Below are 23210 nucleotides of genomic sequence, written 5' to 3'. Positions count from 1 at the left end.
AAGTCAGATCCAGTAACTCCTCACTGCTTCTGAACTGTCTCACCCTCCCCCACCACTCAGTCCGATTTCCTCACTTTGCCGTTGATGTTCAGGGCTCCTAGCTTGTCATGTATATAATCGTTTCACTTGTTTTTTTTGGTCTTTGTTGTCAAGAGGGAATCACCAGAAGTGTCTGACTACCGTTTTGGCCCTGCCTTCCAAGTCTTGGCAAATTTTAAAAATTGAAATCATACAAAATATCTCCTCTGATGACAATGAAGTGAAGCTAGGAAGCAGTAACGGGGGAAAAAAACCTGGAAAATACAAAAACATGTAGAATTAAACAACACAGTATTAAACTGCGTTGGCTGAAAGCAGAGAATACCAGAAAGATGTTTACGTGTGTTTTATTGGTTATGCAATGGCATTTGGCTATGTGGATCATAAGAAATTATGGGTAACATTGCAAATAATGGGGATTCCAGAACACTTAATTATGCTCATGCGGGACATGTACATAGACCAGGAGACAGAAGTTTGAACAGAAAAGGGAATATTGCATGGGTTAAAATAGGGAAAGGTGTGTGCCAGGGTTGTATCCTTTCACCATACTTACTCAATCTGTATGCTGAGCAAATAATCCAAGAAGCTAGACTATATGAAGAAGAACATGGCATCAGGATTGAAGGAAGACTCATTAACAACCTGCTATATGCCGATGACACAACCTTACTTGCTGAAAGCGAAGAGGACACGAAACTCTTACTGATGAAGATCAAAGACCACAGCCTTCAGTATGGATTACACCTCAACATAAAGAAGAAATTCTCACAACTGGACCAATAAGCAGCATCATGATAATCAGAGAAGAGATTGAAGTTGTCAAGAATTTCATTTTCGTTGGATCCACAATCAACACCCATGGAGACAGCCTTCAAGAAATCAAATAACTGTATTGCATTGGTTAAATCAGCTACAAAAAATGTCTTTGAAGTGTTAAAAAGCAAATGTATCACTTTGAGGATAAAGGTGTGCAAGACCCAAGCCATAATATTTTCAGTTTAGAGTCATAGTTTCATGAAGCATCCTGGTTAATTGGCCTAGTTCACTAAAATAATGTGTTCAGTGCTTTTGTTGTACCGCTAGTTCATTGGTAGTGACTGGGGTCCTAAGAGCTTGATGACTAAACTAGGTTGAACAACCTTTCATGTGTTTATGGCCATGGATATCGTCTTTGGTGCAGTGGCTATTTATTTTGCCCGTCCATTGATCTTTATAATGATCAGAAAAGTGAAGTACCTGTTCAAATACTTTGTCATTCTTCATTAAGATTATTCTGCTTGTTAATGCCAAAAAGCCAAACCCCTTGCCATTGTGTTGATTCTGACCCATAGCAACCCTGTAGAAGGACAGAGTACAACTGCCCCACAGAGTTTCCAAGGCTGTAAATCTTTATGAAGCGGACTACCACATCTTCTCCTGCGGAGTGGCTGGTACGTTCAAACCGCTGACCTTTTTGGTTAGCAGCTGAGTGCTTAACCACTGCACTACCAGGGCTTCTTTTCTGACCATTAGAATATCTTTATGTATTCCAGAATGAAGTCTTTTGTTGGTTTTACTCACTTAATAAATTTTGATATGGTAAAATTTTTCATTTTAATTTGGTCTTATTTGTTAATCTTTTCCTTTCTAATTTATTTTATTGTATCTTACTAGCTTTCCCTACCGTGGGATCATGAAGATATTTTCTTATGTTATTTTGTGAAAGGCTTATTGTTTTGCTTTTCACACTTACATCTATTTTCTGGAATTCATTTTTGGGTGTGGCATGAGATAGTATTCAATTTCTTTTTTAATCCATTCTGATTTCAATACATAGAAAAGCATTAAAAATAGCAGCACTGTTTCCATGTTTTTTAGTGCCTCCTTTTTTCATCATGATGACAGTGTCCGTATATGCACGAGTGTGTTTCTTTGTGGTGTTCTGGTGGTATAGTTGCTTTAATTCCTGGTGTTTTATAATCAATTTTGATATCCAGTGGAACATGTCTTATCACTTGTTTTATCAAATCAGTGTCTTGGCATTTGCGTTTCTACATATATTTTAGAATCAACTTGGTGCTCACCTACAAAAAATTATAGTTTGGATTTTGAGTGGTGCTTTTTTTTATTGAGTATGTAGATCAGTTTGGGAGAATTGAAATTTTTATAGCATTTGTCATGATCCCGTTGCCGTTGAGTCGACTCCGACTCATAGTGACCCTATAGGACAGAGTAGAACTGCCCTGTAAGCTTTCCAAGGAGTGGCTGGTGGATTTGAACCGTGAACCTTCTGGTTAGCAGTCAAATGCTTTAACTACTGTGCCTCAAGGGCTCCTTTACAGTATTGGGCATTCCAACTTACAGTTTTTATCTTTTTATTTTCCTCATCATTTTTTTTTTTTTCGGCTGAGATTTATATTGGTTAGCTATAATTCTTGTTATTTACTATTTTTATTCAATTGAAAAAGGCAACTGGTTTTAAGTTTCCGTTTTGTCTTATTGCTAGTATAGTACTGCAGTGGATTTTTTGTATACTGATTTTGTCTTAGTCTTGCCAAACTTACTTACTAACTCTAATACTGTATCTGTAGATCTTTTAGATTTTGTACTTACAGGTATATTTTCCTCTAATAATGACAAAATTAAAAAAAGTTTATTTTTTTTAAGTTTTTTTCTTTTTAAATTTTCATACTTTTATTTCTCTTACCACAATGCATTAGCTAGGACCTCTGGTATAGTGTTGAAAAGAAATTGTTGAATGGATGTTTTTTGTCTTATTTCCCATCTCAAATTGAAAGCCTCAGAATTTTATCATTAAGAATGTGTTTGACATAGGTTTTGTTTTATGTATATCCTTTATCAAGTTAAGGAAGTATTTTCTATTCCTAATCTGCTAAGAATATTTTTTCTATCATGAATGAAATGGATGTTCGGTTTCTCAAACGCTGTTGTATCCACTGAGGTGTCATTAACATAAGAGAGTAGAAAAATCTGTTAATAATATGGGATATTACATTAGTGATTTATTGACGTTAAGTCAGTCTCTGTCCCTAGAATAAATCCAGCTTGGTTGTGGTGTATTGTTTGTCTCACCTATTGCCAGATCTAGTGCACTGATGTTTAGTTCAGGCGTTTTCTTTTGTAAATCTGTGTTTATAAGTAAGATTGACTTGTAATTTTCCTTCTTTTGATGTTCTTGTTACATTTTGGTATCAAGATTACATAGGCCTCATAAAACAAGTTAGGTTATAGTTCCTCCTTTACTATCACCTGCCAGACTTTATGTGAGATTGTTATTATTTCTTCTTTCAATGTTTTGAAGAATTTTCCTGTAAATCCTGTGCTGGGAGTTTCATTTCAGGAGAGGTATTAAATTATAGAGTCAATTTCCTGATTAGTTCTATATATAGTCCCCATTTCCTCTGAAGTCAGTTTTACTAAACTATATTTTTGGAAATTTGTCTTTTTCACCTTAAGTTTTAAGTTAGTTGGTAGAAAGTTGTTCATAATACCTTCTTCTTTTTTAAAAAATATCAATAAGATCTGTAATCAACCCCAAAACCCACTGCCACTGAGTCGAGTTGAACTCCTAGCCACCCTGCAGGACCGAGCAGAGCTGCCCCACAGGTCGCCAAGGCTGTCTCCTTAGGAAAGCTGACGCCACACCCGTCTCCCTCAGAGCGTCTGGTGGTTCTAACGCTGACCTTTGGGTAGCAGCTGAGCACTTAGCCACTGTGCCACCAGGGCCCCTTAAGATATCTGGCAGTGTCTCCTTTTTCATTCCTAACAGTGGTTGTTGCTACCCAATTTTCTTGTGTGTGTGGTGAAAATATACACAACAATTTTTACCTGTCCAATTCAGTGACGTTGATGACGTTCCTCAGGTTGCCCAAGCATTCTCGGTATCCTCTTCCAAAGCGCCCTACCAACAGGAAGGTACATTTGACGTGCCCTAAGCAAAAACTGCTGCTATCGCTCTCCCCCGTCCCGTGGTAGCCACTAATGATTTTTGGTTTCTCTGTATTTGTTTAAGGAGCACTGGTTGCACAGTGGGTAAGCTGCTGACCAAAAAAGGTGGGCTGTTGGAACCCACCAGCCGCTCTGTAGGAGAAAGATGAGTCTGCTTCCAGAAAGGTTATGGCCTCGCAGACCCTATGGAGCAGGTCTGCTCTGTCCTGTAGGGTCACTATGAGTTGGTATTGACAGAAGTGGGTTTGGGTTTTTTTTGGTTTATGTATTTGTTTATTTCATGTGAGCAAGATCATTTGCCCTTTTGTGCCCGACTTATTTCCCTCAGCGTGATGCTTCCTGGGCTCACCCGTGTTGTGACGTGTGTCAGGTCTTACTCCTCTTGATGGCTGGGCAGTATGCTACCTTTTTTATCCTGATCAGATTCACGATGTGTTTATCAATTTTACTGGTCTTTACAGTGAAGCAAACTTTGTCTTTGATGATTTTCTCTATGGTATATTTATGTATTTATTTTATTTATGGTATATTAATTTATCCTCTTATTTTACATTTATTTTCCCTGTTTTTGGATTTTTGTTTTGTTTTTCCAACTTGTTGAGATGGATTTTTGTCTCATTTTCAGTATTTTAAAAAGAAATGCATGTGGCGCTCTAAATTTGCCTTGTAAAACCACACAACCAAACCCATTGCCATCAAGCTGATTTCAACGCATAGCGAGTAGAACTGCCCCATAGGGTTTCCAAGGAGCTGCTGGTGGATTTGAACTGCCCATCTTTTGGTTAGCTGCCAAGCTCTTAACCACTGTACCACCGGGGGTCTAGTTTTCCTTATAGCATTGCTTTGTTTAGATCCCACAGTGTTGATATACAAATTTTTATTATCTTTCAGTTAAAAATCTTTTCTTCCATGCTAATTATTTTCTTTGATCTATAGGTTATTTAAAAGTGCATCCCTTAATTTGTATTCATATGACAATATTCTAATTATCTTTCTGTTGCTTTCCAGTTTAATTCCACTGTGGTCAAAAAAGTATATGCTGAATAATATGAGACCCTTGAAATTTATTGATTTCTTTATGAACTGTTTTTATAAATAAGTGAATGATTCAGAAGAATGTGTATTCTGCAGCTGTTGTATGTAATTCTTGAAAGGCTTCTTTGCTGTTACAGGCTTCTGTGTAATTGCGCTGTTCAAATCACCTGTGTTCGTACTAACATTTCCGTTGCCTGTTTTATCAGTGCAGAGAAAAATGTGTCCAGATTTCACCATACGACTAGATTTCGTCTCTTTTTTCTTGTAGTGCTGTCAGTTTTTGGCTTTATATACTTTAAGGCGTGTTATTAACTGTATACAGATTTAGAATTATTTTACATTTTGGTGAATGAGATCATTAATTAATATGAAGTATCCCTCTTGTAGTTTTTTTATCCCTCTTTATCTCTAAAAATGCCCTTTGTCTTAAAATCTATTTTTCATTTTTATATTAGTATAGCTACTACCCCAGCTTTTTGAAAGTGTTTTAGTGATATATCTTTTCACGTTATTTTACTTCGAATTTTTCTGTATTTTTAAAATGTGTCTCTTCTAACCAATATACGTTTCTCTTGTTTGCTTATCTAGTCCGACAGTTTTTGACTTTTAATTGAACCATTTGGTCTGTTTGCATTTAATGTATTTTCTGACATACTTGAGCTTAAAACTGTGGTCTTACTGTGTGGTTTCTGTTTAACTTGCCTATTTTGGCTTTCTTTCTCTACTGTATTGCCTCATGTTGTATTGATGGAGGATTTTATTTATCAGTTTTATTTTTCATCTGGTAAATTAGAAGTTACTCTTTTAAAATTTCTCTATTGGTGGTTGTTACAGTGATTAGAGCATGCATTAATGTCTTGACCAAAGTGAAATATTAACTGTTACTATTACCTTTCTGTTGATAATGCCAGTACCTTAGAATAATTCAACTTCTCTCCTGTTTTTGCTTATGTAGTAGTATTGTCACGTTTTATTTTTCTCTGTATTTTAAATTCTATAGGAAACATTGTTTCTATTATATGTCAAAATTTATTAGATTTACTCTTTAATTACTCTTCATTTCTTTTTATATCTTCAAGTTTCCACTTGGGATTGTTTTACTTTTGTCTGAAGAACACCCTTTAAAACTTTCTTTAGTGTAGGTCTGCAAGTGACTGTAATTATCCCAGTTTTTGTTTGTGTGGAAATTATTTATTCTAAAAAGATATATTTTTCTGGTCATTCTAGGTTGTTGGCTATTTTGATCACTTCACAGATGTGTTTCCTTGTCTTTGGTGGTGATGGTCTTCATCTTTGTATTTTCAAAAATATATCTAGGTGAGGATTTCTTTTCATTTAGTTTGGTTGTGATTCATTGGGCTTCTTGAATCTCTGACTTGATGTCTTTCTTCAGTTTCAAAAATTTTTCGCCATTGTCTCTATTTTTTTTTCTTCTTAAAGTATGCAATTTTGTGGTTTTTAGTATATTCACAGAATTTTGCAACCATCCCTACTAATTCCAGAACGTTTTATCACCTCGATAAGAAACCATATACCATCAGCTGTTGATTTTTAATTGTTGTCTCTGCCCTTTCCTCTTTGAATTTTGTTTAAACTTACGTTAGATCTTCCTATTCTATCTTTGTCTCTTACCTACTCTTTTGAATTTTACACTCTCCTGCCTCTCTGTTGGAAACCCTGGTGGTGTAGTAGTTCGAATCCATGATTGTTTTTGTTTTTTTTTTTTTTTTTGGTTTGCCTCTCTGTACTTCATTCCGGTTTTGTTTTTTTTTTCCTCTGCAGACTCAGTATCCTGTTAAATTTTCTCTTCATCTGTGTCTGCTTCTAAACACATCCATTGATTTTAGTTATAGTATTATTTGTCTCTCTTGAAAATCTGTCAGTTTTCAAAAATTGTCATTTCTCTTCTAAAACTTTTAATTATGCCTTCTTAGACATAGTAAGAATTGTTAAATTCTATTTTTGATTATTCTTGTATTCAGAGTTCATGTGCATTTTTGTTGCTGTTAGTTTTTGTTCATGTTGTCTTGTGTACCTGCTTATTTTTGGTTGTGTTTTAAACATTGTCTTTGAGAAGTTATTTACAGAAATAAATTGAGGACTAAACTAGGGTATTGTTCACAAATGATTTATGCTTTTATTTGCCAGGGGTTTTAGGGCATTAGTAGTCTAGGATTACCTTAACCTAATATCAGAGATTAGGGTTTATCTGGCCCACACGGATGCCTGTAAACTGGGCTACAGTCCATGTGAGGGCTGTTTTATTTCAGATTCACTCCCTCCTAAGTGGAAATCTGGTGGCATAGTGGTTAAGAGTTTCATCTGCTAACCAAAAGGTCAGCAGCTTTAATCCACCAGGCACTCCTTGGAAACTTTATGGGGCAGTTCTACTCTGTCCTGTAGGGTCAACTCTAGTCAGAATCGACTCAACAGCAATGGGCTTGGTTTTTTTGGTTTCCCTTCCCCTCTGGGTTTCCAGCCTAAAATGTGGGAGATTACCTGGGCAACTAACCTGCGAAGGCTTTGGAATCCAGCCTCTGTCCTCTTAAGTGATTCTCAGTGTCTTCCTTGTCCCCTTCCCAGTGTGTAAATGGTAGTAGGGCAAAAGTGGCCCAGTTTAGGCTTCTCTTATTTTAGTCTTTTTTTCTTAATCTGGTCATTTTTCTGTGCCCTCTTAATGATCTGACGCTTTCAAGCAGATGTACTTTTATGTTATATCTAGTGTTTTTAATTGTTCTCATCGGGATTGGTCTGATTTACATAGTCAGCCATCATCACCTTTTGAAAGCATTTAAAAAAGTTTTAGAATAAAATAGGGATTTACTGATCACCACATTATTGGTACAATATACCCGGAATTGTGCCGTGCATGATGGGAATTTTGAGGAAATGAAAACATGATCTTCTTTACATTTAAGTAGTTTAGCTGAGGAAAGATGTATACATAGAGAAAATTAAATAAAATTTTGGAGGAGGTGCTCAAGAGTAATGCAGACTTCATGGCTTAAGGAGAGCCAAAGGCAGCAAGTGCTGTGGTGAGCCTGCCCCCCGCACCCCCGACCTGCCTCTGCTCATGCTGCCCCAGGCCGTCTTCCCCAGGCTAGCCACAGTGCCTGTCTAAAAGCTTCAGCTCCCTTGGCACTCCCTTTTACAGCCCGTCAGTGGCCCCCCACTGTTTCCACCTCCTGTGGGGGCTGCCTCCTCCTCAGCGACTTCTCAGCCACCCCTCTGGCAGCTCTCTCAGACCCCAAGGAGCTGTTTTGACTCCTCTCATATTTGCACACACCCTTCCCTCTGCCTGAGGTCATCTCTTCCTTCTGTGTCTTTTTCTTTCTAAATTTAGCCTTGGTCAGCGTGATTGTTTCCCGGGGGCCTCTCTGCCAGCCCCCGTCTGTTTCCCCGGGACTGCTACAGGCCTCTGCTGGAGCACCAATTGCCCATGCAGATGATGATGGCCAGCAGACCTCTGCTCTTGCCCTGCCATGTGCCAAGCACTATTTCAGACACTTTACACACATTATTTCATCCTCATGGCAATTTATGAGGTAGCTCTTATTATTGTTCCCACTTTATAGATGAGGAAACTGAGGCACAGAGAAGTTTCACAGGTATAAATTTGGTTGGTCTTCTGGACAGTGACCTTCCTACTTCAGTAGGGAAATGGAAACACAGGAAAAAGGCCTGAGTTGTGAAGATAAACACTGGCAACTGAGGATCCTCCTCCTTGCTGCTGGGGCTGTGATGAGGGTGAACTAGGCAACTGTGTGCGACTCCCGTTTCCTTCCAGAGTCCAGGTGCTTAATCTGCAGTGAAGGTGCCTGGGGTTACATGCTTTCCTCTTCTGCTGGCCGCCTTGGCCTCTCCTTGCCTGTTTCTCTGGGCTCTAGCTGCACCTTCAGTCCATGTCTAGGCAAGATCTTTTGAAACTTTACGGTCTAGGACTTAGACCAGCTCTGCTCAGGCGCACCCAGTCCCAAACCTGTAAAAGCCTGAAGTCTGTGCTCCTCCAGATCTCACAGATAGGTTAACTGACTTGGGCTGTCATACCTTAAAATACAATAATCCTCTTAGGTACACCTTAGTCATGAATGATTTCTGAAGAGATGTAACAAGATCTGAAGGCAAAGTAGTGTTGGGTTGTTTTGTTAGTGTTTATTAATATTACTGTAATGAGTAACACCTCTATCTCCAGACATTAACGCAAACATACAGATGCGTAGGATTTCGTTAGAGAAAAGCTAATTCTAATTAAGTGATAGGCTGGTTTTTTTTAACCAAATAAACTTTATTTTTTAGAACAGATTTAGGATTACAGAAAAATTGCAGAGAGACTTCCCAGATACCCCATATCCAGTTTCCTCTGCTATTAATACTTACTGTGGTACATTTATTACAGTTAATAAGCCAATATTGATATGTTATTATTAACTAAAGCCTATACTTCATTGAGATTATTTTTACCTAATGTCCTTTTTCTGTGCCAAAATCTTACCCAGGATACATCACATTTAGTGGTCATGTCTCCCTGGTCACCTCTTGATTGAATTTCTCAGATTTTCTTTGTTTTTGATGACCCTGACAGTTTTGAGGAGTACTGATCAGTTATTTTATACAATGTCCCTCATACGAGACTAGTCTGGTATTCTTCTCATGATTAGACTGGGGCTTTGGCTTTTTGGGAGACAGATCACAGAGGTGAAGTGCCATTTTCTCACATCATATCCAGGATGTGTACTGTGAACATGAGTAAGGATTGCTGTCAGGTTTCTCCACTGTAAAGTTACCCCCACCCCCATACTGTGCTCCTAGGAAGCTTGGTGTGACTCTGCACAGGTGGGCAGCTTTTTTAAGTGATGAAATCCTCTTCAGTTCAAAAGTAGTCATTAAAGTTTTTTTTTTTTAAAAAACCCCATTATATATTTTTCCAAAAAATCTGTGCTCTCCTTTTTATAAAAATAAAAATTTAAAAATTATTTTTAATATCTTCAAGTAGCCCATGCATTTCAAGAGCAGCTTATGCATCGTGCTGAATATTGTGCAAATTTTGATCTCTTCAGTTTTGAAGTAGTGGATTTCAAAGCTAAGTAGAAAAACCTGCAGTTTTTGCTTTTACCAGCAGCGAAATGCAGGGGCAATCTTGTCACTGCCTGATGGTTAGGACCTCATCAGTCTTGTTTATTTGTCGTTCTTTATGAATATTGGACTGTGTCTCGGTCTGTATTTGAACTGTGTTTAACAAAGTTGCATCCAGTAAAATTGATTCCTACGGAGGAAGGTTTGTAGAGCTATCATTTTAATGACGGCTATTGGGCTATTGCGGAAAAGGCTCAATATTGAAGTCTTACGTTGAAAGGCGTCGTCATGAATTGGAATCACCTCGACAGCGATGTTTAGTTTTGGATGTTGAAATTAGAGCTATAAAGACAGATCGTGAAACATATTTGCAGACTTCAAATCTGTATTTGGCTAATGGAGCGGTTTGGCACAAAGGTAGAGTTGAGAAAAAAAAGGTAGAGTTGAGAGATTCCCTAAATGAGATTGAGCAAGTTACTGTAGATCCTGGACTCCATAGAGAAAAGCTGCTCGACGAGCTCTTAGCATAATTTAATAAGGTCAAACTTTGCACATCACTAATTTTGGGAGCGCCATCTATTGTCAACTTGGTAGATTTGAAGTTTCGAAGTACCTGCTTTTAAAGTTTACTACTACAGGAAAAGAGTTTTTTCCTTTTTCCAAAAATTGCACCAAGATAAAGCAAAGCTTTAGTTGATGCGAGTGTGTTGTACAGGCGTTAGCAGTACTATCCTCACTATACGCTCATTGGACAGTAGCGCAACCCCAAGAAAAGGACGGTTGGGAGATTCCGCCCTAGCGCTGCAACCAGGAAGCGCCAAATACCGGGTTGGGTTGTGGTGGCTAGATCACGAGTCCGCCGTGGTTCCCTGGTAGCTGGCATACCTCCAGTGAGTACAGCTGCCCACGCAAACCACCAACTCCTTCTTTTCCGCGGCGCCTGCCGGGCCGCGGAGCGGCTGCTCGGCTCTACCCAGAAAGCCTCGCGCCTGCCGCGGCGCGGTAATTTACATACGCGGCCTCTCGCTGGGGCGGGCTCGGCTAGGGGTGGGGCCGTGGCGCCTGCAGCCAAACCCGGCGACGGGCGCTCGGGGCTTTGGGCTACGTTGTGGTTGCTCTTTGTGTTTGTCTCTCGTGCCCTACTGTCTCCTGTAAACTGTACTTTCTGTGCGAGAGCATCCTTCGTTTTGATAACTGGTTCAGTCTTCCTAAGTCAGCACGCGCTTTTCCAGGCTCCTAGTCCGAGCAGAAATGCGGGGGCTCCCTTGCCGCCGGTGGGCGGGAGCACTGGGCCGCGGGCTGGATGCTAACAGGAGTCCGGTGTTTCCCGCTGCAGGTAGTACTTCTGGGCATGGACATCCTTTCCGCGCTGGTGACCCGGCTGCAGGATCGGTTCAAGGCGCAGATTGGCACAGGTGAGTTGTGGGCCGGTGTGGAGGGTTCCCAGACTCCCTCCAGCCTTCCTTCATTCCTCGTAGTTCTCCTTAGTGCCGTGGAATCCCTCCAGCCAGCCCCGCACCATCCCCTTCCAGCTTCCCAGCCTCCTACTCCAGCTTTCCCCTCCGGTCCCTTCAGCCCCCCAGCCAGCCCCCAGCCTCTTTCTCCAGCCTTCCCCTCCGGTCCCTTCAGCCCCCCAGCCAGCCCCCAGCCTCCTCCTCCAGCCTTCCCCTCCTGTCCCTTCAGCCCCCAGCCTCTTCCTCCAGCCTTCTCCTCCGGTCCCTTCAGCCCCCCAGCCAGCCCCCAGCCTCCTCCTCCAGCCTTCCCCTCTGGTCCCTTCAGCCCCCCAGCCAGCCCCCAGCCTCTTTCTCCAGCCTTCCCCTCCGGTCCCTTCAGCCCCCCAGCCAGCCCCCAGCCTCTTTCTCCAGCCTTCCTCTCCGGTCCCTTCAGCCCCCAGCCCCCAGCCTCCTCCTCCAGCCCCCAGCCTCCTCCTCCAGCCCCCAGCCTCCTCCTCCAGCCCCCAGCCTCCTCCTCCAGCTTTCCCCTCTGGTCCCTTCAGCCCCCCAGCCAGCCCCTAGCCTCTTCCTCCAGCCTTCCCCTCTGGTCCCTTCAGCCCCCAGCCTCCTCCTCCAGCCCCCAGCCTCTTTCTCCAGCCTTCTCCTCTGGTCCCTTCAGCCCCCCAGCCAGCCCCCAGCCTCTTCCTCCAGGCTTCTCCTCCGGTCCCTTCAGCCCCCCAACCAGCCCCCAGCCTCTTTCTCCAGCCTTCCCCTCCGGTCCCTTCAGCCCCCAGCCTCTTCCTCCAGCCATCCCCTCCGGTCCCTTCAGCCTCCGGCCTCCTCTCCAGCCTCCAGCCTCTTCCTCCAGCCTTCTCCTCCGGTCCCTTCAGCCCTCTAGCCAGCCCCCAGCCTCTTCTTCCAGCCTTCCCCTCTGGTCCCTTCAGCTCCCCAGCCAGCCCCCAGCCTCTTCTTCCAGCCTTCCCCTCTGGTCCCTTCAGCCCCTCAGCCAGCCCCCAGTCTCTTCCTCCAGGCTTCCCCTCCGGTCCCTTCAGCCTCCGGCCTCCTCCTCAAGCCTCCAGCCACTTCTTCCAGCCTTCCCCTCTGGTCTCTTCAGCCCTCCAGCCAGCCCCAGCCTCTCCTCCAGCCTTCCCCTCCGGTCCCTTTAGCCCCCCCGCCAGACCCCAGCCTCTTCCTCCACCCTTCCTCTCTGGTCCCTTCAGCCCCCAGCCTCCTCCTCCAGCCTCTTCCTCTGGTCCCTTCAGCCCCCAGTGGAGGTTGCAGCCCTGCCTTCCATCCATCCTGGGCACACCCCATATCCACTGGCCTTGCTGCACCTGCTGACATCTCTCCTCTCCCCATACCCTTCTGCCTGTCTTTTTCCACCTTCTGTGTTCTACTATGGAATATTAGTAATACGTGGTCTAATCGAAGTATTATTGCTGATTCTTTGATTTCTTGTACAAACTTAGCTATCACCCTTTAGTGTCAACTAAGTCATATTTGCTCCTCACCTTTCTCTTTATTGAGAGGCAGTTTTTGAGAAACCTTGCAAGCCCTGTGCAGTTTTTTCCCCCAGAAGATTATTGTTGGTATTACTATTTTCATTTTTATTGTAAACGTCATTACATGTGTATTGCAAATGCTCACTGTTTTGAAGGGAAATCAAAATGTCCACAAAATGAAATAAAAATAATAACCACAGGTTTCATAGATTTGGAGATGATTTAGACACCTGAGGTTTCATGATGGCAATTCCTTAAAGAATTTCTCAGTCTGTTGGTATATGTCCTTTTGTTCTTTTCTGTTACCTTTCTGATCAGTGAGCCCCTTTAGCTAAGGTCATGAACTGTCATTCTCCATTCTGGCACAGAGCCATCTACCAAAAACAAAACAATAAAAACTCTTTTAGAAGTGCAGTATTTTAGTAGTGTTCATTTTCCTGTTGGAATTACTCAGGAATATCTTTTGTAAAAGAAAGGCTTACAGACTCTTAGAAGAAGCAGAGCCAGCTGGCCTTTGATACACAGGGCACCTTAAGCCTAGACTCCTGGGTCATACCTGGGTCCATGAGGGATGGCTAGAGTGCTGGGCCGTGTCTGGTACACAGGTCCGAATGTTATGGCGAACTAAAAATAAACAATGTGGATGAGCAATACACGATCCATAAATGCCTGTCCCTGGGATCCCCAGGCAAAGGAAAGCAAAGCCCTTCTCTGCTCTCTAAGTTTCCTTTTGTATGGCCTCTTCTAGCCAAGGTCTTCAGCTGGGATCTGTTTTAATAATATTCCACCGGCTTAAAATATGTTGGGTCCTGGCTATGGGATGAAGAATGTGGAGTAAGGGAGAAAATAAATGGTATGTTTATGTGTGCAAAGCCTTTTTTAGGTTTTTACAGTGACTCAGGGATTTCAGCAGAGTGGGTTGAGCTGTGAGCAAGGGTTGGTGGTATGTAGAATGACACACATCTTTTAGGCCAGAGTTTTGTCTTCCCAGTTAGTTGAAATAGCAACAGTTGGTGATCATAGCCCCTCAAAGTAGCTTTTCATTTGTAATACTTTGTGTTTTGATTTCCAGTGCTGCCAAGTTTAATAGACAGACTGGGAGATGCTAAAGACTCTGTGAGGGAGCAAGACCAAACTCTGCTGCTAAAGATCATGGATCAAGCTGCCAATCCCCAGGTAGGGCGTGTGTACCTGTGGACTTGCTTGAACGTTTGTATGTAACTCCAAATGATAGATTTTAAGCTGATATATTACAGATGAAAGTCTTCATAGTATTTAATCTGCCCTCCTCAGCATAACGTAGGATATTTAAATAAGCAATAAACAACCATGGGTATTATTTGGAAAAATAATTAGTAGACTTAGGTTTGGTACTGACTGCTTGGTTTAATCTGTTAGAATTTTCCACTAGTTTATACAGTTGACTGTTCATTCCCCTGAAGAGAGGAGCTGTGGTATCCTGGGAGTTAGGAGACTTGGTTGGAGCCCTGGTCCACGTCTGCTTGTGAGCCGGGGCTACTGAGGTGAATGAACCCCACAGGATCCCACTGTCCATGGTCAGGGTGAGGCAGGATAGCAGAAAGACCTTGCCAGAGAAAAACGAGCAGGTGTTCGACATGCAGGCGAGGTGGGGAAAGGTTATCTAAGCAGGGGAACAGTGTGATACCCGACTTTTGGCAAGTCACCTAACCTTTTGGCCTCACTTTCCTCACCTGTGAAATGGAGACAGGAGTACCTCCCTTTCGAGGTTATTGGGAGAACTAAATGCAATTATATAAGTGAATATATTTTAAAATTTTAAGTAGATACGTGAGCCATCGCTCTTCAGTGTGGTATCGACAGGATTAGATGGGTTGGTAGAGGATGAGACGTGTTGGCACCTGCTGAGAGGCCCCTCTCTTCTATGTCCCTTGCTGTATGAAGGGCTGCAGAAATCTTGTCTTCTCTCAATTGTTCTTTGCCATCCGCAGTACGTATGGGACAGAATGCTTGGAGGCTTCAAACACAAGAACTTCCGCACGCGAGAAGGCATCTGTCTCTGCCTTATTGCAACACTCAATGCGTAAGTCTGGACTAAACTGAAATTCTTACCTGAGCGAAGCTCTTACTTCTATTTTGAAATGATGATAGATTTTAGGAGTTGCAAAGGAAGGTACAGAGAGGCTCTGTGCATCCCTCACCCACTCCTGTGTTAACATCTTGCGTAATGTCAGTACCAGGAGATTGACATTGATGTAACCCACAGAGTTACTTGGATTTCTTCAGTTTCACACACACTCGTTTGTGTGTGTGTGTGTGTGTGTGTGTAGTTCTGTGCAGTTTTATCCCATGTGTGGCTTCGTGCACTTAACCACCATAATGAAGATACAGGACTGTGCCATCACCCCACAGCTGTCTCATGCTGTCCCCCCCATATAGTCACTGATCTGTTCTCCATCACTCATTTTCTTATCTCAAGAATACTATCTGTTGAGATTTTTTTTTACTAAGCATAATTCCCTTGAGGTTACATATATGTTGTTGCTTGTGATTATATTTCCATCACTTTTATTACTCAGTAGTGTTCCCTGGCATAGATGTTTCACAGTGTGTTCAACCATTCACCTGCTGAAGGACAATTTGGCGTCTCCAGTTTTCAGCTGTTGGGAATAAAGCTGCTGGGCGTGCATGCAGAGACTTCTGCGTGAACGTAAGCTTTCAGTTTTCTGGAATAAATGCCCAAGAGCACAATATGGCAAGTCGATTTTTAGTTTTATAGGAAATGGCCAGACTATTTTCCAGAATGTCTGTACATTTTACACTCCCGCCAGCAAGGTACGAGCGATCCAGTTTGTCCATAACGTCGGTAGCAGCGAGTACTACCGTTATTTTTTACTTGAGCCATTCTGGCATGTGTGCAGTGATGTTATTGCAGTTTTAATTTGTGTTTCCTTAGTAGCTGTGGTTGTTGAACAGCTTTTCATGTACTTATTTGTAGGAGAGGCGGTTTTTAAACTAACAATTGAAAATGACTTATAATTATGAAGCTAGTGTGTATATCACGGAAAAATTTATATGAGGAAGAAAATAAAAATCACTTGTAATTCCCTCACCTTCAGATAATTACTGTTAACATTTGTTGCATCTTATTCCAGTCAGTAAATTTAGATTATTTTTAAAAACAAAATGCCTATATTACTTTATAGTTTTCCCACCTCTTAATGTGTTATCAGTGTTTGTCAGAGTCATTAAATTTGGTCATACGTATATGAAGCTTGGAGCGCCTGCGTGGTGCGAAGAGTTAACATGCTCAGCTGGTAACTGAAAGGTTGGAGGTGTGAGTCCATCCTGAGGTACCTTGGAGAAGAGGCCTGATCTGCCTCCGAGAGATCAGTCATTGTGCACAGTTCTAGCCTGACACAGGTGGGGTCAGAATGAGCCAGCGTCGACTCGACAGCAACTGGTTTATATGAAGCTTTAAAAAAAAAAATCTACTCTCTGATCACAGTAGTTCTACTTATATGAATTTATCCAAAGGAAGTAATCAAATGGACAGAGATCTTGTTCATAAAGGATGTTCCTGACAGCAGCATTTGTGATGGTGAAAAGTCAGAAGTAGCTCATATGTTCTACCATAGGGGAGTGTTTGGCTGGAACGCTCTGCAGCCATTTATCACGGCCGTTTCATTCAGCAGATACTAACTCAGTGTCTGCTCTGGTGGAGAATCCAGTGACAACCCAGAAAGGACTTGCAGTTTAGTTGGGTACACTGAGATGGACAAAAGAGTAGTGGTTAAAACGTAACAAATCGATAACACAGAGACAGCTGTGTGTGGAGGCAAGCAAATCCAGGGGAAAGGCTAGGGGGGCTTTGACTTGACCTTAACGGGTCAGGGCAAGATTGGAGGGAGCCTTGAATGCCAAAAAGACTTGTCAGTGAGAAGCACTGATGGCTTTGAACTGGCAAATTTGATGTGTGCCAAAGGGCCATCATGGAAAGAACATAGATTGGAAGGAGAGAACCTTGGTGGGGGGTGGGGATAAGACTGGGGATGGTAAGGAATGAGGGAGTGTGGGCAGAAGGGTAACTTCTTTCCTTGTTCTCACTAACAATAAAAAAAAAACTTTTGTTTTCAGCTCTGGAGCGCATACTTTAACACTGAGCAAGATCGTGCCACATATATGTAACTTACTTGGCGATCCAAACAGCCAGGTGAGTGCATTTTTAGTGAGAAAGAAAATCCTGGGAAAAAAAATAATGGCTTACAAACAGTTTTTAGTGTCCTGTGTGTACCTGACAGGTGGGGGGAGGGGGAAACTTTTTGCATCTCTTTAAAACGCTGATTATTGTCTAAGATGACAGCTACCCCCATTAGCATTTATGAAATTTCACGGGTACATAAGGCTGAGTGGTCACCAGCCCATAACTTGATGTCACCTAGACCAGCCTCCAAGATAGTATCATTGTGGTCACTATCTCTGCAGCCGGAGGTGGTTGGGATGGCAGGGAGAGAAATCTGTGCTAACTGGAGTCAGACAGTGATTGGCAGGAGGGCAGAGGAGACTGGCTGGAAAGGGGGTGGAGGGGACTTTTCTGTGGTGGTGGACATGTTCTGTGTCTTGCTTTGGGCTGTGGTGACGCTGGTGTATGGAATTGTAACTGCTGGAGCTGCACCCTTAAGAGCTATGCATGGTATTTTACGTAAATTTTACCTCAATTAAAAAATCATCCCCCATCTTGGCAGGAAGGGAGCAGGGAAGTTGTTAATCTATGAGTCTTCACCAGGCAATACATGAAGCTTTCCAACTCTGGGTGCTAGAAGTGCTTACCCAGTTTAATACTATTTATTCTTCTCATTTTTATTCTAGGGTTAGCTTATACAAACTGATAGGGAAAATACTTCATTAGATAAAGGGGAAGAAAATAGGTACAGTAATTAATAAAGAACTGTGTATGGTAAACAGGCATCCTATTTTAAATCTTATTTGATAATTGCCAAAATACCCTCCAAAGAGGAGTCAGGGTCTCGTACTTAACGTATACCTGCTGGTAGGGCCCACTGTGTCTAAATGCCTCATTCTCCTGTCCTTTCTCCTTTCTGCCCCGTGTTCTGCCCTCAGTTCTCCCCTCTTCCTCAGCCTGTCTTGCTGCCCCCTCTCCTTGTCCACCCTTCCTGCCCTGTGTTCTGCCCTCAGTTCTCCCACTTCCTTGGGCTGTTGTGCTGCTCCCACTCCTTGTCCGCCCTTCCTGCCCCATCTCTACCCTTCCTGCCCTGTCTCTGTTTTCTTGGTGTCCCTTGCTTGAGCCTGCCTTCTTGTCTCCATTCGTTCTCATACCCATCTTACCATAATTGAAATGTGACATCAGAAAATAATTTTTGTGTGTTTTTATTTACTGAATCATACTTTATTTTCCACATAAATTTGAAAATAACATGAACATAGCCTATTTTAAAAAAGATTCTAAATTTCCAAATGGATTATTTTGCCTTATTTTTTTTTTTACTGGTCTCCATTTTTATTTTCTATGGAAAAAATCTTTTGTAGAGGCCACACCTTGAGGCTATTTCGGCTACCACGTGGCATCCGTTAGTAGAGCAGAAAAGCCGTCTTGGCTAGCTGAAGTTACCTGTTCCTGATTGCGATGTGTGCAGTGGCCAGGCAGGTAGTGTAAATACTCACACCAGGCCTTTAGGGACAGATCTGGTTTCTTCTTAAAGGCACTTCAGTTGTGAAGGAAGTGTAAAACACAGACCTGATGGACATGTTGAGGGCTACAGCATGTCAGGTTGTCTAAAACCTGGTTTGCGGAGTGGGAGAGAGTCTCCATTTTATCATCGAAGTCGCAGTGGACTGCCCTTAAATACAGCTGAGTGTCGTTCGTCTTCTTCCAGTGTACTTTCCAGAATTCAGCAGCTCCTGTATCCCGCCCCCGCCCCAACCCTTTCCCTCCCTTCTCTCCTTCGCTTTCACTTACGTTTATTGAGAGCTTATGCTTTGGGCCTGCCTTGTCTGTGTGGAGACTTGGGCTGCTTTTTGAGGGAGGGGGCTGCTAACTTGGTTTTGTTTTTGAGCCTCAGATTTTGTTTCCATAACTAAGGTGGACAACACCTTCCAGAGGAAAGCACAGAGGAAACGTCGAGTTATTCTAGGACTCTCCACTGGGTACTGTGGGAGGAATGCCAGCATGTCCCTGCCTGAAAGACCATTTCTCCCATGGAGATTTGGGTACAGTGCTAGGAACATTTCAATTTTTGAAATAGCTGTATTCTCATACTTGAAGCTTTTAAATTCTTCACGGAATTCGTCTCAAGTTTTCTACTAGATGAAGCCTCAGTTAGCAGCCTCTTTCCCCATTTACAGGTACTTAGAAGTGCCCTAAAAATTCTGTAGAAAGGAGATCAAAAGGATTAATCTTTTTTTGTGTTTAACTACTCTGATTTCTTTTTATTTACCCTTTTAGATCTAGAAAAGGGGTTAATTTGTAAGATCTCTAGGGATTTTAACGAATTTCTCCTTATTTTGGAATTAGCACAGGTTAAATTTCAAGTGATCAGCACAGTCTGTGTTCTGAAAACGTTAATTCATTTGTGTTAAGAGCTTAAAATAGCTTTGAGTCTTGAGAACAGTTTGACATACCATTTTAAAGCTGCCAAATGGTAGAATATATTTAAGACTTTGAGCCACCTAGTGTAGTGCAGAACGCGTGGATTGGGAGACACAGGGCCTGACTTTGGTCCTTGTTTTGCCAATTTACCAGCCAGGTGACCTTGGTGGGCACTTGCATCTTGAGCCTCAGTTTCCCCTGTGAAGTGCAGGCCGTGGTAGGTGTGTGGCTCTGCGGGCCTTGCAGAGTTGTTATGAGGACCATTTAGGTGAACGTGCTTTGAAGGGTAACTCTTCTGAGGTGCTGATGTGTCCACTAAGGGACTGAGTTACTCACCTGTCTGCTTCGGATCTGACACGATTGGAGATGCTTTCGATTTCACCTGTAGATGCCACACTGACCGCGTCTCAGCGGGTTTCTGAGAAAGTCTTAGGTGTGTAGGATTTTTAAAATGTGAAAATGCTTAGGATAGTGTTAATGGCTTGACATGTATTCATGATATTGGGGTTTCGTACTTTTCCTGTACCCCCGTATACCAAGTGCTGGCAGCCCTGGTATAGACCTCACATATACCTCCATATACCAAAAATTAGTATATTACTAAATATCAGGTGCTCCTGACCAGCTGATGTGTCGTAAAACGACTTAAAAACAGAAGTAACATCTTTGAATTGAATTGAATCTTACCTCTGTATGTAATCATAAAGAATATGGGATTATTCTTTATAATTTTTTAAGGAAGAAGTGGAGGAATGAAGTAATTTCTCTTTTACAAGATGGAAAATGTGACGCTTATTTAAAATGTTTCATTAAGTCAGAAAAGCAAGCAACTGACTTCCCGCCTAGTACCTTCGTGAGGTTGGTTGTGCTTTATGTGCTAGGAAGCCTTGCAGGCCTCGGTCAGGAGTTTGTAGCCTGTTGTGCATGTAGTCCTTGGCCTGCGTACCTCTGATTTTAAGAAATTTCTTATTTGTTTTGTTTCTCGTTTCCCCCCTCTCTGTAAAATGAAGCTGGTGCTGTATGGGTAGCTTTCAGCAATCTCTAGTAGACGGGGCCTCTTGCCAAAGTATTCCAAACTGAGCACTGAAAGCAATCATGTGTTTACATTATCTGCACACACACGTGCACACACACACACACACACTCACACTCCACATCTCCTGGACATCTGTCTGCCAGGAAACCTTACCACCTGGCTTCCCTGATCCTAAACAACTGAACTTCTCCTCCTTCTAGGGTATGTGTGTATGTTGTGTGTGCTTTTGGTGTTGCCTTTATTATAAGTTTTTGTTTCTTCCATCAATCTTTCCTGCTAGTCTTGAGGGTCAGGACTATAACTTGGTCCTCTTTGGATTCCCAGGACAACCTGCCTGTGTTTAGTATTGAGTAGATGGCTCGTAACTGTTTGAACGAATTTTCCTTCTCTGCTGCCTGTGTCTTAGACCTGAGAGGACGACTGTGTTGGGTCAGTGCTGTCTTTGTACTTGTGCACCTCATGCTGTAGTCAATGTCTAGCTCTTCTATAACGAGCGTGCCTGGGAGCCCTTTCCAGGTGACCACTAACATTGATTAGACTTGGCATTTAAGGTGACATCTGCAAGTCACTTGTATCTTAAAAAAGAAAAACAAAAAGAACCCTGTCACCATCGAGTTGATTCCGACTCATTTCGACCCTGTAGCACAGAGCAGAGCTGCCTGATAGGGTTTCCAAGGCTGTAATCTTTATGGAAGCAGATGGCCACATCTTTCTCCCATCTTAAAAAAAGGAGTGTAAATTCATTTTAATTCACTGAATACGGGGTGACTCAGAGCAGAGGAAGCGCTTCAGAAGCTTCTCCGAGTGGGTTACAGGTGTACTGAGGGTATGGAATGGTTTAGGATGCTCAAGGCTACAAGTAACTGAAAACCCAACTCAAAATTGTGAAAATAATGGGGAAGACAGATTGTCCCACCAGAGGTCCTAAAAGTTGGGAGCTCCTGGTTTGTTAGTGGCTCAGTAGTACCTTCAGAGACTGAGTCTTGCTCATCTTCCTGCTTCGCCACCTGTGACCTGGGCTTTGTCTTCTCAGCTGTCCTGATGGTCCCAGCACAGGTGCTGTGTGCCGGGCAGCAGGGCCTGCACAGCAGGTCTGGGCGGTGAAGAGCCTGTCACTTCGTATGTCCTTGTCCTTTTCCCATATTGTACCTATCATCCAGCTCCAGTGATCATTAAGACAAGGTGGATAAAGCTCCATCTGTTTGCCTTCCCTCATTCCCATTATTTGGAAGCAAAGTTTAGATTGTTTTGAAGCAAATACCAGACATCGTATCATTAAGTACTCTAAAAGCTAAGGGCTTTTTCACCCCACATATAATCGTAGTACCATTATCACCTCGTATCCCCCAGTAATGCGTACTCCCCTCACATCATCAGTTATAGTCACCGTTCATATTTCTCTGAGTGTCTTTGATTTTTAGGGTTCCCTGACACCTCTCTTCAAGCTTCTTTCCAGAAGCTTTCCTGCAGACTCACCCCTGATGTTTCATGGTCAAGAATTGTGTCCCATGCATGCACGGAACCCAGTCACTGGGAAGAAAATAGGGTTACTGTGATGGCCTTGCACTGAAGAGAGGGTACCCCCTGAGCTCAGAGCAGGGTTTCATTCCTAGAGGTGTGGATTCCAGAGCAAAGCTTGTGTGTGTTGACAAGGAGGACAGAGGCCATGGCTGTAGCAAAGGCAGCCAGCCACCTGAGACTCCGTGCATAATAAGAAGTCCTGTTGTTGCTGTTGTTAGGTGCCATCAAGTCATTCGGACTAATAGCAACCCTGCATGACATAGTAGAACTGCCCATAGGGTATCCTAGGCTACGGTCTTTATGGGGACCAGATGATCTCCAGGTCTTTCACCCACGGAGCCACTGGGTGGGTTTGAACGGCCAGTCTTTTGGTTAGCAGCCAAGTGCTTAACCACTGCCCCACGAGGGCTCCTTTAAGAAGTCCCTTTAGTCAACGTTTGGAAATGCTCAAGTAATGCCTGAAAATCTTGGTTTCCTTTTTGTAGCCTCCCCCACCCCCAGCTTAAGGCAGTCACTTAGAGGGCTGCATTTGAAAGGCCTCCCAATGCTGACTGCAATGCAGTCTGACTGCCCTCTGTATTGCTAAGAAGCTTGAGAGACACCTTCAAAGCCTGAAAACACTTTTAGGTATGAAACTTTCCTTACTGATCCAAGTGCCCAGTGCTCTCTGCTGCCAGACCAGGCTGTGCCCCAGTGCTCAGGAGGAGGAACAGCCTCTGCTGAGGTTTGACAGCTCAGATGCTGCCCAGCCATGGCCTGAGACATGGAGCTGCTTTAGGCTCTTCTGTGTCCAGGCTGGTCCTGTGACACCCATTCCCCAAGGCAGCTGGCAGCAGGTCTGTGCTGGAGTTCTGGGAGAACAGGCTCCCTGCACGTCCAGGGGTTGACGCCCTCCCTTGTCCAGGGGTTGACGCTGTCCCTCGAGTTGTTTGCTTTGTAGGGAGCCCTTACTTTGACATGCACGTTGGAATGTAGTGTGCTAAAGGGAAAAGAATGAGGGATTTGTGCTCAGAGAAATGGCAGGTGAGATCCTG

At 42.9% G+C, this 23210-nt stretch overlaps 1 protein-coding gene and 1 non-coding gene across 2 annotated transcripts in view; one reads left to right on the top strand and one right to left on the bottom strand.

Annotated features, from left to right (window-relative positions):
• Window positions 1-23210, top strand: part of CLASP1 (cytoplasmic linker associated protein 1) — a 373393-nt gene that overhangs the window by 116720 nt on the left and 233463 nt on the right. The window contains exons 3-6 of the mRNA XM_049889062.1: window positions 11435-11513; window positions 14106-14209; window positions 15004-15095; window positions 17150-17225. Coding sequence (XP_049745019.1) covers window positions 11435-11513; window positions 14106-14209; window positions 15004-15095; window positions 17150-17225 — 351 coding nt within the window. The remainder of the gene's footprint in view (window positions 1-11434; window positions 11514-14105; window positions 14210-15003; window positions 15096-17149; window positions 17226-23210) is intronic.
• On the bottom strand, window positions 10754-10879 carry LOC126078597 (U4atac minor spliceosomal RNA). Its single transcript, XR_007518087.1, has one exon. It is a non-coding gene; the product is annotated as a U4atac minor spliceosomal RNA (small nuclear RNA).

The sequence above is a fragment of the Elephas maximus genome, chromosome 6 (genome assembly GCF_024166365.1).
Source record: "Elephas maximus indicus isolate mEleMax1 chromosome 6, mEleMax1 primary haplotype, whole genome shotgun sequence".
NCBI lineage: Eukaryota > Metazoa > Chordata > Mammalia > Proboscidea > Elephantidae > Elephas > Elephas maximus.
This window is presented reverse-complemented; position numbering and strand designations above follow the sequence as displayed.